Raw genomic sequence first — 14,982 nt, forward strand, 5'->3', positions numbered from 1 at the left:
TTTCGTATGATTTTTGAATGATTTGAATGTAAAATGATAAGGCATTGCAACTGATTAAAATGAAAACTCTAGTAATTAAAACTTATGCAAAATAATTCCCAGGATGTAAATGAGAACTGTGATAATTAATATGATTTTCATTTGAAATGAGGAAATACCGAAGACAGATTCCAAGCGTTGTTAATGAAATTAAGCCTTGAATGATAGTAATATTAACAATCATCTGATTATGTATATACTAAAGAAAAACTCTGATGCGTACAATTGTAAATCAGAATTAATTATACATGAATTTTTCCAGCTTTTCTTATACAAATTTAGATATATACTATTTAATCTTTTGAGAAAATGTTTTGAATAAAATAACTGAAGACCAGATAGAGCAAATATTGCCTTTATTTTATAAAACCTGCCATTAATCAATAGTTTTATTAAAATGTATTTCATACGCAAGCATATAAATCATTTCAAAATGCTTGACGCATTTTTAAAATGAAGTTTTGAGATACAAATTAGAGGGGAAATTTTATTAAAATTTTAAAAAAATTCAGTCACTTTATAAGAAATAATTTTTTTATTTAATGTTAAAATAATTTCAAAACAAAAATATACTTTAAATTTAAATTGATCATAAAATAGCTAATTATACATTACTTCAAATTTTGTATATGTTTGTAATTTTTATAGATACAAACGTAACAAAAACATAGTTGCTTAATTTTTTTTCATATTTAAGATTTTATTTTAAACAAAAAAACAGGAATTTACTGTCTATTAAGAAAAAAAGAATGCATATCTGTGTTTCAGCTACATTAATATTATACATACCTCTTTAATTATGGCATTTAATTCACCTTCTACAGAAGAAACAGATCCCGACATTTTCTATAAAAGGCAATATGTCACATCACTGTTCGGATTATACAACATTTGGTTCTGCAATATGAGGGCATTTTAACCCCAAAGAGTTCTCCAAATGTTAAACATTTTCAATAATTAAAACGTGTCATCTATATTCTATAGAACGCCATTGTAGGGCTACATATTTCGTCTGCTATCATAACGCAACCCTCATGCTTTATGTTTCTTTGCACCTTGTATCAGGTAGCCATGGAGACAAAACAACAGAAAAAGAGGGGGATGAGGATAGGCAGCTTGATTAATGGCGCTTGTGTCGGAGAAGGCGAACGAACTTCAAGTCAGAAAGTGAAAGTGATTCGAAAACATTATTATATGTTCTATTTCAATGCATGGAAAGAACTCGCTGATTACAAAAATTCTCTTTTAATCATAATGTAATCTTTTATTATGGAACATTTCATAATCCATAATGAAAAGAACCCGTATTATAGCGATAAATTTTGGCTCAAAAGCCCTTTTTATCATGGTTTTATTTAACCTGGTTTCACTGCTGACCTGTATAGATAAAATTTAAAATTAATATCTGATGCTCTTTAACCGATATAAGTTTCTCAAAATTTTTTACACGGGAGTATTTCTGATGATAATAGAATATTATACAGAAATTTTATTAAAATTTAAAAAAAGAAGCTTTATTTTTATGTAGTGTTGTTCACATAATCCTTCCTTTATAGTTAAAGTAATGATAAGAATTTCTATCCTTATAAGATCTGACAAATCAAAAAATAATGGGCCAAATGAAGATTTTATAACATTTTAGGGTAATTTATCAAATCATCTTAATTTTGTTTTAATGTTAAAAAATTATGTAAACATTTTTTAAACTTACTCGATGTTTTTTAGTTAATGTCCAGCTGCTAATCAAATGATCTAATATTGTATTATTAGCAGCACAATGAGTTTACTTGAGATCAGTTTTGTAAATCGAACAATTTAATTGAATTCGGGGCTGTAGTGTAGAATTGGGTGCCCCTTCGGTTAGCGACATTTTTTAAAAAATTTTGGCGATGAAACCTCACTTCTCGTTACCATGATAGTTTTAACTTTATTTTAACTTCCTGATTTTATTTAAATGAAAATATATTGATGTGTACATGGACAAATTTAAGGCAGTGCGCAATGCCTAGTTTGTGCAATTCTAGGATGTTCTTTTAAGTGAAAACAGATCGATGTGTACATGGACACAGAGTTTGTGCAATTCTTTGACTTCTTAATTTGGTTTTCTGTAGTGGCCATCTTGAAGTTGTGCCTTCCTGGCGCCAATCTTGGCGTCAAAAAAGAATCGCCAAGAAACAAGGGGCACCCAATTGTAAACTTTTACCGAATTCGGTGCAATCTTACATCAAATAGACTGGAAAATCTTGGAAAACGATAAGGTTAAGCAGGTCTAGTTGTATCATTTTTGGAGCCCTAGGCGAACAGTACATTTGGCATCTTCTAGAAATTAATTCTATTAATACTTCAAACCATAACATGCTTTTATTTAATTAATTAAATGTACAACCTTTTTAAAGTTTACAATCTGTTTACAAATGCAACTTAAATAAATCTAGATGCATTTCGTAAGGCGTATGATTTTTTTATAGATAAAAATGCAAGGAAATTCAACTCTTCTGAAAACATGACCTGAAATAAATTTTGATCTATTACAGCTTAGAAAAATTGCTTTCCGCTGCAGCTGCTGATACCTAAACTGTCAAAACATTTCATACCACAACCCATAGGCTAAGATTGTAAACAGTACATAGGAATATAGGAAACAACTTGTTTTGGAATTTTTGCTACTTTGAAAATGAGATTCTGTAAGTATACAATTCTATAGTCATCTCTTGAGAATTATCATCAGACTGATGGCTACTTACTCTACCTTCAATTAAAGCACGCTGTAGATTTTCGTAATTTCTCACTAATCAAGGCATATCGAAATTTTTAAGACCATAAATCAATGAGTAATGTACTTTCACTATGTTGAACAGCTCTAATCATTGCTGAGCTGGAACGGCTTTTACGGATGCACTGAAGAGTTATCGAAATGTTTATAGAATCATTTACGTGTTTACTTTCTTTCTTTAATAGTGCATGTTTAATATCTATCGTTTCTGATGAATATGAAAGCTCAAACGGTTTTTAAATCCACTATTCCTATAAAAAGTCAAACATCCACGTCTTTTGGAATTCAGACTAAGATTTCACACGAGGAATTCAGAATTTTTAAGAATTCAGACTAAGATTTTCATTAACCACAGAAACCGTGGGCGAGATTTTTGAACACGATTAACTTTGGAGCGCCTTATGCAGCTACCTATATCACCTATGCTTGGAACCAGGCCCGATGTCACCCCTACTCCTTTGCTACTCTGACTAGAAGGATTTTAATTTCCATAATTCCTTTAATTGTTTTTCTTTCTTATTATTTTGCTATTGGCACGATTTAATTTGAACTTACCTTATTACTGTTTAGTCACCGATGGCTTTCTGTTCAAATAATTTACGTTTGAACATTATTATTATTTAATAATATTCAAATAATTTACGTACGTAGCTGCAAGTTGATTTTTTTCTTCTCCTATATTTAATATACCTTTAAAGTTAACATACAAAATTTCGAAATTTTTAATTGGGTTTTATTGGGGGTAGGGCTTAAACAGCCCAACAGCCAGATGTCGAAAGCCGTTTCGATCATTGAAGGCAAAGAATAAGTCGCCTGCGTTCTTTTGATGGTCTCGTTTTTGCCTCCCGTAAACAAAGGTTTGGTGCATTTGTCTTCTCTATAGTTTTCCCAGAATGCGTACTACACCCGCAAATAGGTTAATCTGTTTTTTTGTTTTGGAACTGCTTCTTTATCGAGATTTATTGCTATTTCACAATATGGCGAATGACCACAACGAACGAGGTGATCAATATACATTTGTTTCAGTAAGCTTTCAATAAACGTTTGTTTCATCAATGTTGTGGATACGATCAATATACATACGGAAGGGTACGATCAATACAGGTTTGTTTAATTTTGGTTAAACAGAAACCGCGGGTAAATTAAACTAAAAGGCTGAAGGCAAACGCTGAGGGAATAATTCTAACATTAAGTTATCGAGAACATTTAAGGAATCTGATCATCTTTTCATGTTCCTAAGTAAATCGTAAGGTTTCTCGAGAGCCATCAGATCCTCTCCAGGTGATAAATGTCAGAGATCTCTTGCTGGAAAGAATTCCCTTCAATCGGTTTATTAATTCAGCTTTGAATTTTGTATAACGGGCAGTAAGGTTTGATTTCATAAGTAAATCTCCGAACTATTGACGCTGCATCTGGTGGAAGAGGAGAAACTACATAATTATATTTGGTAATTGATTATGTGATAGATTTGGAGGTGGCAACAGCAAACATGCTGTCACACATAATAAACCGTAAGGCTGGATTTGATCAATTGTAAACCGAAGTTTGAACGACATGTGTGTCAGATATTGTGCAAGGTTTATTCGAAAATAAAAATAACAATTCATCTAAATAAAATGAAATATTGTTACGAATTTCATGTAAATGTAAATAATTTTAATTAAATTACTTGTAAGTATCTCTTGCATAATGTAACATGAAAGCCTGAAAAGAGTGACGCTTTGCCGAAAAAGTAAGACTACAGGGGCAAATACATTTAACATTGAGATATATGGCTATTTTCCTAAATTGCCGAAAAGGTGCCAACTTGGCTATGATGAGAATTCGCCAGAAGTCTTCAATGGTATATTATATGGCGACATTTTAACCCGATCTCTGTATAACTGTAACTTGTCCTTCCATATGTAACTGTAACTGTATCCTGCCCTATGTAACTGTATATATGCCTTCCAGCAATTTCGAGAAATCGGAGGTACTAAAAATTTCGCCAATTTCGGAGACAGCAATTTTTTGAATTAGTAACTCTGTGATGAGCAATCCGCGTATTGTTGTGAAAAGCTCCAGAACTGTAAAGTGTTGCTTTTGAAAAGGTCAATTTTATCAAGCTATCATCGGTTTTGTGCTTATTCAGGTCATTACGAACCTGTACGCCCATAACAAAATGAAGGATAAAAGAAAACAAAACCATAATATAATCTATCATTATGACTTATTTGTAATCCTGAGGATGAAAGCCAGTGGAATCCATAACTTCTGGTTTTGAAATCCCAAGAGGATTTGCGACTTAAAAATTTTCACAAAAGCTGATTTAGCGTTGTCCAGAGGTCACCATTCTAGTCATATGTCAATTATATTTTCATAGCTTTCATCGAGGACTTCAATCTGACTTCATCTAAAAGTTGATCTTTGATTAAGACGAAATGAGTTTATATACACATATATGACTTTTTTCAATATTATGCACCAGTGTTATCATTTCTTATAAATAAAACCCAAATTTATCTGATGTTTCTTATGAAGTTTAGAACTAAAAAAAGTGCTCCTCAATGAGAAAAGTTTGAGAAACACTGGTTAAGTTATCATTTAAAGAGAAGCTTAAAATATTAATATCAAAAGATTAGGAGAATTAATGAAGATACACCAGAGTTCACTTTCATAGAGTTTTTCTGATGTACGTATAACATGCATCCTATACTTAACGGTTTCTGTGACTGCAACTAAGGCTGAATTATAATTCTCAAAATAGAAATTAATAAAAAAGCTCTTTGCGAAGTATTTGACAAGATAGGCTAGCCGGTTTAGCTTTGCTCTTAGTTGAGAATAACTGGGCCCAAAAAATTAACCAATATAAAATAATTAGTAAGTCTGACAGAGATTACATAAAACAGAGATTTTTATAATCTCAGTGTAAGAATAAAGTATATTGAATAATTTGTTAAGAAATATTTCATTTTATTCATATTGCATATGTTTCACATTACACTTTGTTTGACATCAAATAGCTTCGGATATCATATTTTTTTTCCTTAATAGGGTTAAACATGAATAAAAATTGATATATAACAGCACAAATCAACAAGATATGGAATTAAACGTGAATTAAAATTGACATATAATAGCACACATCAACAAGGCATTTATCGAAAGCATTTCCATTCGATTAGAGTGTATAAAGATATTTTAATTATAATTACAGACCTCCAGCTCTGTTAGCTTTAGCTCAACTGATCTGTTAATTTTCTTTTTGAAAGTGTGGAATCCTATGCATTCTTTTCCCCCAATTCTTTTAAAGCTCACTGATAAGTACCAAAGAAACGTTTTCAAAAAAACACTGAAAATTTTGAAAAATAAACAGTACACAAGATAGTGCATAATGTTAAAGATAGATGTGAATAAGAAACTGAAAATTTACAAATCTAACTCTGTTTGGAGGTTTCAGAAAATTTTAAAAATTTCGCCAGAAAACTGAAAAATTATCAAATTCGTCAGAAAGTTCAGCATTGACAATCAAATGTGCCCCATTTAGCATTTAAAAAATGCTCTTCAGAATATTAGCAGCTGATCTTTTTACTATTACGTGAAAGATAACTATTACGTGTACGTATCTTTTACTATTACGTGTGTAAAATCCTTTTAATATTACGTACATACATCGCAATGAGTTCATTCATATATATTTTTCTGAGAAAACTGAGAAATCAAGGGTGGAAGACCTTTGCTTTTTAGTACCATACGTTGCTAGAATTTCAGTCTGACCTTACACTGAGAGGGCAGACTCTTTACCTTTGTCTCTATGAAGTGTGTATATACTAATAATTGTATAAAGTGTATTAGTGAAGTGTGTATACACTAATAATTGTATTGTTATTGTACACTAATAATTCTAGCTTTACCTTTGTTTCTATGAAGTGTGTATACACTAATAATTGTATTAAGTGAACTAAGCGAAGTGTGTATATACTAATAATTGTTATTGTAATATTCTACACTAATAATTCTATCTTTGTTTCTATGAAGTGTGTATACACTAATAATTGTATTAAGATTGCAAGCAGTCGGCTTTTGTTTCAAAATTTTAGTTTGATGAATAGACTATGAAGCTATAAGTTAACTGAGAACTGACATCGCCAGCAACACTACAACAATCCACTGGTTGTACACAACATGAACTGCAAAGGCTATACAAAGGAAGAGGCAAGCGTCTCATTCCCTCAGGTTTGCAATTAGCAGCACCAAATAAACTATGGAAAATTATACATTTATTTAAAGAAAACTTTAATTGAAACATAATTATTAATTAACATTATTTAAATAAATTATTTAACATTATTTGATATTATTTAACATTATTTGAAACATTACATTAACTGTTATCAGTATTCTTATCTATTTTTCCTATATAAAGATATATTACCTATTATCAGTGACTTTATCTATTTTCCCTGTATAAATTTATATTAATTGTTATCAGTCTCTTTATCTTTTTTTCTGCATAAAGTTATATTAACTTCTGTCAGTCTCTTTATCTATTTTTTTCTGTATAAAGTCATATTAACTATTCTGTTTTTTCTGCATAAAGTTACATTAATTATTATCAGTCTCTTTATCCATCTTTCTTGCATAATGTTATATTAACTGAGATCAATCTCTTTATCTATTTTTCCTGTATCAAGATATATTAATCATTATCAGTCTCTTTATCTATTTTTCCTGTATAAAATTATATTAAGTATTACCCGTCCCTTTATCTATTTTTTCTGCATAAGGTTACATTAATTTTTATTAGTATATTTATCTAGTTTTCTGATATAAAGTTATATTAACTATTCTTTTTTTCTTATTATTTCTAAGTTATATGAACTATTCGTTTTTTTCTTATTTAAAGTTATACTAACTATTCTGTTTTTACTGCATACAGTTATATTAACTATTGTCTGTTTCCTTATCTATTTTTCTTGTTTAAAGTTATATATACAGTTATCAGTCTCTTTATCTATTTTTTCTGTATAAAATTATATTAACTATTATCAGTCTCTTTATCTATTTTTCTTGTATAAAGTTATACTAACTAGCCGCCCACACTGTATAGTGGTTAGGGAAGCCTGACTGTAATACCGAATGGTCCAAGTTCGAATCTCGGGGAAGGCATTTGGATGTAAAAATTGTCTGTCTCTTCATAGGAGGTAACGGTGGCCGCCTATTAGGTGCCTCCACAATAAAATGGCCACCACTTCCGGCTTTACTAGTGGCCAATGCCGTTATAGGCAAGTGCCCGACATTTGGAGGGAAAAAAGTTATACTAACTATACAAAGTTTGCCTTGATTCATTCCTCGTTATAATATTCACATTGGAGCAAAATATATATTATAAGTTTTTGTTCTGTTATACGCATATTTAATTTTCATCAGAAGTATTTCTGATTATTCCTGGAATATTTACTGTTGGTACTAGACTAATTAAACGAATTCATTTATTACTTTAATTTTTTATTAAGCCTGGAATGTGAAAAGACGTATGTTTTCTTTTTGGAGCTATTATTGTAATGTATAAGAAAAATTAATGATTTATTATCAAAGAAACAAAAATGTTTAAAATTTCGAATTTTCTTATGGAAGAATCAGAACAAACTATTCTATTATGTAGTAAATAAATGCTATTTTATTAAAGTAACTATAATACGAAGTAAAAAAAATCTTAAATAAAAAAAAATTTAAAAGAAGCTTTTCTTTATTAAAATTTTTATTAAAATAGAAATTAAGTTACAGAAATAGTCAGTAATGACTAAAATTCTTGAAACAACACAAATTAAATGTAATGAAAGATTTATTTGCTCGCCATTGATAAAGTGGATATGTTTGCTGGTAGTTCAACTGACATCCAAATCATAGCAAACGGATTAACGATTTTAAGTATTTAATATTTAAACAGAGATAGAATCAGTATTTCATACTTATATAATTTTTGGATAGTTATATTATGGCTTAATGCATTCTATTAATGGATTAGGTTTATATGAGACATCAAATGATAAATCATCCCATTACAAGGGGCTGAAAATAATATCATGAAACACATTAATGAAAAGTTAAATAAGAGTTATGAAAGGGGAAATAAAGGTTTGAAATCAAAAATTATAACTGTGAAGCTACGATTTTAACGAATGATTAATCTTGATCTAGCCTTTCAAGTAATTTTAAATTAGCTAGAATCTTACATTTACAGTCTGGATAGAAAGCGTGGGTTGAAAACGAGTGTTTGTAGGAAAGGTTGCTTCCGAAATAAAATAAATGTACTATTCATAAAATTAAATAAAACCCCACACTATAATAATTATTCCGTTCATTGTAGTATTCTGGGATTGTAGTAGGAGCTAGGACCAAAATTGGTCTGCCATACTTGAAGCACTCTAGGCTAGTTTGAATCAACTGCAGTTTAATCTTTTATCTGTAATAGGATTAATAATAGGTCGTTAAATTTACTTTAAAAATTTTAATGCACTACATTAAAACTCAGATGTAACATAATCATTTGGTTATATTGAAAATATAAAGCTGTGAACTTTTTCCAAAACTTATTTTTTAAGAAAGGAATTAGAAAGCCTTAAAAAATGTTTCAAAATTGAGTTTCAAATACGAAGATTTTTACTTGCAAATATCAGAGATTTGATTGAACGATGACTGATAAATATATAATAAAAACGTATTGGTTTCAAGGGTGGCAGGCTTTGTTGACTTCAAGACAATTTAAGGACTCTCAGATATTCTCGTGGTACTAAAACCTTTCTCACTTGAGCCAAATGTAAAAACCATGAAGCTACTGCGAGACGTCTATTTAGTTGTGTTGCCTTGGTGCGTGAAAACCTGCTGAGGATACCTAATTTTGTGACGGAAGTTATGATGGCGACTGAACTGTGGATCTGATCTGATTCAGATCAGAGGAGTTAGTAAGAAGAAGATAATCAAAAAGTGAATGGTATTCTAAGTTCTATATGGAATATTTATCATTCTTCTGTGACTTTTTATAAAGATTATTTACAGAAAACAGACAGTAAAAATAAGGATGATTGACATAATAATGAAAATAATGGAATCATCTTTCGTATCGTCTAGTCTCTTGGAACGAAACGTAATTTCTGTGGTTTGCACTGATAGGTAATTCCTAGGTTTCCACTTAAATCCGGTAGTTTTCCATCGAATTCTGGCAACAGTTGGAAGTTTTGCATGATCGTCACAAAGTAGTGCAAAATTTCAATCATAGCAACCTGTTCCCCAGGGCAGTTACGTCTACCTATAAATGAGCACAAAACAAAAGTTTTGGAGTTCAAATAGCTTAAAAATAAAATTGCAATCTATTCTAATATTGGATACAGTATACAATAAATATACATAAATTACAAAATTTCAAAGTGAAAGAATTTGGAAAATTTTGATGAATAATCTTAGCATTTTTTCCTTATCTATTTTACACAATGTATACGGAATAAAAATCTGGAATCTTGTAAATTGAAACTAATAAAAACCTAGAATAAGCGAATCATAAAAAAATATGACTAATAATAATTAGAATTAAAGAGGCCATGCTATGTGTAATGGCACGACAGCTTTAAAATGTCTCTTAATCGGAGTAAGAAGTTTTGTTCTATCTCTTATTCAGAGCAAGAGGTTTTTATTTTGTCTGTTGCGTAAAGTAAGAAGTTGACGAAATGGAAAAAAGAGAAGAATGGCTGGAAAAAACAATTTTTTGGAAGGCTTTGACATTAGCTGTACTTGAAACACTAAACCTTTCGTAGATGATGCATAACAGTTCTATTTTGCCCCATAAGAGATCACTGTATGTAACAGTCAAGCAAACATATAAGGAGATCCGTACTTGCAAGCGTAAGGTGCCAGGACCGTACTATCTGTGGTAATCCCGTAACTTGACGATTCTCCTTATCCTTAACATTTACCTTTGTTTATCCTTATTTGATACTGTTGCGATAGGAATAAAGCAGCGCGGCAGAGTATTAGTAGCAACAAAAGCAGAAGCAAATATATATATATATATATACAATTGTCTATATTTATACAGTATATATTTATATAGTTGTGTAGTAGTCAGATATGTATATAACTGTATGTTATACTATATTTATACTATATATTAATATACTTGATATTATATACTTATACTATATATTATATACTTGATATATAATATATATCAAGTATATATATATATATATATGTGCGTGTATATATATATATGTGTGAAGATAAAGATCATTAATATATAGTATAAATATATTATAACATACAGTTATATACATATCTGACTACTAGACGTTATGAGTGTATTGTGACGTCACTCTTATCAACAACTCGCGCTGCTTGGCTATAGTTTCATAGTTTACGGGAAAATACTCAAGTACCGATCATTAATCGCGATCACCGGAGATTGTCACATGATGACCTGGTAACAATAAAATAGTTGTAGAAAAATCAATAACAGATTACATATTTTAATTTTAGAATCAATGCTATACATATACGGGCTAGGTTGCTTCTGAAAATACCAGTGCGAATGCCTAAGGGGTAGGGTTACAATGGACTAAGCTTCAATAAAATCGGTTTGTAAAAGAACGGAAACGAGTCTTTAAGTCTGCTGATTCTCAATTCTGCTTTTACAGTAATGATGCCAAATGTATAGTGCAAATTTTCAATCAAGACTGTGTTCAACGAAGTGTGGTGTTAAAATAATGACTGTGTTGAAAGTCAGTCCTTCATGTTGCGAGACTATCTCATGAGTTTTAAACTAGGCTTCCTTGTCACCGTTGACGCGTGTGCTTGAACCATCAAAAGCATATTCAGATTTTGTGTGAAGAAGTACTGCTTTTTGTTTGTTATCTTTTAAATAACCCAATTAAGGAAAAAACAGTTTTAAAAGATGATATCTGCAAAATGTATCAGGCCTAAATTGTCACCAGCTAACTCCGTAAGGATTCCAAGAAAGAGACACTCCGAGTAACATTGTTCGCCAGCAAAGTTTCCGACTTGTTCCTGCCGAAAATCCATGGGATCACCTAGAACGAAAGTCAAGAGAAGCCAAAGTCATTCTAGAAATTTTATCGAAATTTGGGACCGACTGATGGAGGAATGGCTTCAATATTAACATCATCCACAGATTTGAATAGTTTATACCATGGCGAATTGCTGCTGTCACTAGAATCGAAGAAAGGTCAGTTAAATGCTAATTGTCATTTGGTACAGGGTCTTAGACAAATGTTACATAACATTTCTAATAATGACACGTTTACCTGATCGAATATGTGACTTAAGTTGTAAAAGTTCGCAAAATACATTGCTAGATATGAAAACTGCAACCCTAACAAGAATAGAAGACAACACAATTTAATTTTTGACAATTGTATAATACAGAAATGAAATCTCTAAAATTAATACAGAAATGAAATCTCTAAAATTTTATATCTAAATTTCTATGATCTAAATGTCTATCAATTCTAATCTCTAATATTCTGTGATTATTTCCAAATGGGCTGAACAAAATCAACAATTAATACCTGATGCCATACACTGAGACATATAATCGGACAAACTTGATATTTTGAGATAGTGCAGCCTAGGAAGTTGTAATTCATACCCATATGTTGAAACCCTGATGATCATTATTCTGCAGATTAGTTTGAATGGAAATCTAGGATATTGCTGGGTAGGATATTTCAATTCATTACCAGCGATCATCACTGTGGTAAGAGGTCCCTATCATGCCAGTGTGCATGACGTCACGGTCGTTTTTATTCAGCGAATTATCTAGTGAATGCGTTGGCCACATTAGAACCATAACCTGTGGTGTGTCGAGGAAGTAACCGATGATGAATGTTAAGTATGTTTAAAAACTGTCCTTTTGAAGGTTTCTCTAGAATGTACTTGAAGATATACGGCATGCACAGATGTCTTTTAACATATTTGTAATGTATTGCTGATTGATCAGAGTATTAGATATGCGTACCAGATGCAAACGGTGTTCATATCTAGTTTGTGGGTTTGAGCAAGATTCCAAAGAAGACGCTTTTCTTGATAGTCCCGTGCACGCACACCTTCATCAAGATGTTGCATGCAGAAGCCCAATTCGTCTGAAAAACAAGGTTGCTCAACTCGTACGTCTACATGCGTCGTTTGAAATACCGCTGCAATCGCAGATGCTGTGCCGTATTAAGCAACCACATTCGGGAAAACAGCCCTTCATCCTCCAAAAAAAGTTATAACCTAATGCGCGAATACTTCTTATTATGCCATTTACCTCATTTTTGTCTTAAGGTGCGTGATGAGGTTGCACGATCCGTGAGGGCTTTTCACATAAGATGCCCGTTTCACATAAGATGCCCTGGAGGGCCGAAATCATTGTGAGTTTACATGTCCCGTCTCCCGCTCTTCGTGGACCTCTCTACTTCGTATTCGCACGGCAGTGAATCGAATTTCGACGCATGCGAACAGTAGTTTAATGATATGATAAACTAAAATAATACTCTATTACTTTCCAGCTATCATTTCTAAGCACAAACTGCATACGTTCCGTCTACTTATTCTTGGTATACTCTACACTTCCAACTAAAAACCAGAAAGAAACACGAATCCTATAGGAACATTCATTTTCTGTTTTGCTTTACACTAATTCTAGGTGGTGTTACAAGCGCTTATAATTTACAAATGCGCTACATTGATAATCACTTTTATGTCCTAATTTGTTTTAACTATTACGCAAATTTTACTTTGATCGAATGCTTCCTTCATGATATTATATTTTTAATGGTCATCAGTATATGAATGCTAATACCCAAGTAATTGAGCAATAACAAAGATACTTCCTTGAGAGGTACTACAACTATATAATAGCACTTACAACAATTCCAAGCAAATTAGCTAAAGTACCAGAAAACTGAGTCACGTAACTCCCTACCCAGACTAAGCCAGACAATTTCAATTACAGCAATTGAAAATCAACATTACAAAAAATAGCTCCCCCCGTAGAATAGTAACTGGATTCTAAGAGCACAAACTATTCCAATGTAAGCTTAATGCTATGCATTTTGTATGCACTTATTAACAATAATGTTGTAAAACAGTTAAAATAACAAAGAAACTTTAGTCAATGTGTTACTGAATTACAAGTTTACTGTGATTATCTCAGTAACAGTATTGTAAGTATGAAATTAGATAATGTTTAAATGTACACATAATCGACATGAATATATCTAAGTATCTCACATAACTGTGTACAAGACAATGCTTGTAATTAACGTATCCATGCTTATACACAGGCCTTCTATGTCCATGTAATATTTATATATGGAAGAAATATTCCCTTCTACTATGACTATTAATAATGTAAGAGTTTTACAACAAAGTCGGTGGTTATTCCAGGCGACGCTGAATGTATGAATGTATGGTGTTGGGTTATAACTCAAAATTATAGAACTGGCAATCGAAAAGCAAGAGCTAAAACGTAGGAAACGTTTGCATATTATTAATCATCGAAACTTTCTTCTAGATTCTACAAACCAGAAAAAATTTCATTACACGTGTTTTGATACACAACTAGACTTACCAATGGAGAATGGAATAAATCCATCAGGTTTAATCGTCGTTAATTTCCCATCTTCTTCAACAAGGAATCTCTCTGGAAGGAACTTCTCAGGATCTTTCCAGTATTCAGGATCATTATGAACCTCCCATAAATTAGAAACGACCACAGATCCCTTCGGAATATCATATCCACTAACGACGACATCTGCATTTGCACTATTAGGATAAAATCATGATGTATTTACTATAGTCACTAGCTATTAAAATATCTTATACTTTGCTATGAGAGAAATAAAGATGTTACCTTTAGCAAAACACCCGATTCTACCACAAAAAAATTATTTTTGTACTATTATTTTGCCATTATTTTCTAAAAATTAAAAATATTAAGAAAATTATTTTTTATTGTTTTTTTTTGCGAATTTCTGTATTAAAAGCTTGTATTTAGAATGCAAATCCGTGTTAGGTAATCGCAGTAAAATAAAGTGGTGGTATTAATAAATGAATATAAAAATTAAATCGATAGAAAGCAAATTATACTTATTTATGCAATTATAAGCAATGTGACTTGAAAACTATCAGTTTTG

The 14,982-nt window shown here is 31.2% G+C and overlaps 2 protein-coding genes and 1 pseudogene across 4 annotated transcripts in view; 1 reads left to right on the forward strand and 2 right to left on the reverse strand.

Annotated features, from left to right (window-relative positions):
• The window catches only part of LOC118187969 (lisH domain-containing protein ARMC9-like), a 47,952-nt gene extending 46,831 nt beyond the window's left edge, over positions 1-1,121 (reverse strand). Inside the window, exon 1 of the mRNA XM_035358285.2 lies at positions 829-1,121. Within this exon, the coding sequence (XP_035214176.1) occupies positions 829-882 (54 nt within the window). The 5' untranslated portion in view covers positions 883-1,121. The remainder of the gene's footprint in view (positions 1-828) is intronic.
• Positions 1-14,982, forward strand: part of LOC118183368 (uncharacterized) — a 71,993-nt gene that overhangs the window by 5,155 nt on the left and 51,856 nt on the right. Inside the window, exon 1 of one of the 2 annotated variants that reach the window (XR_015038702.1) lies at positions 6,890-7,027. The exons of the other annotated variant lie outside the window; for it this stretch is intronic. The gene's annotated coding sequence lies outside the window, so the exon portion shown is untranslated. Of the gene's footprint in view, positions 1-6,889; positions 7,028-14,982 lie in introns of those variants that run through there. 2 annotated transcript variants of the gene reach the window in all.
• LOC118183367 (cytochrome P450 18a1-like) overlaps positions 5,747-14,982 on the reverse strand; it is a 42,425-nt pseudogene continuing 33,189 nt past the window's right edge. Inside the window, exons 7-8 of the transcript XR_015038689.1 lie at positions 14,418-14,611; positions 5,747-10,100 (exon numbers count right to left, since the gene is read on the reverse strand). The product of XR_015038689.1 is annotated as a cytochrome P450 18a1-like (transcript). The remainder of the gene's footprint in view (positions 10,101-14,417; positions 14,612-14,982) is intronic.

This window comes from Stegodyphus dumicola, chromosome 1 (genome assembly GCF_044657685.1).
Source record: "Stegodyphus dumicola isolate Sdum_Otavi_A_Nest chromosome 1, ASM4465768v1".
Taxonomy (NCBI): Eukaryota; Metazoa; Arthropoda; class Arachnida; order Araneae; family Eresidae; genus Stegodyphus; species Stegodyphus dumicola.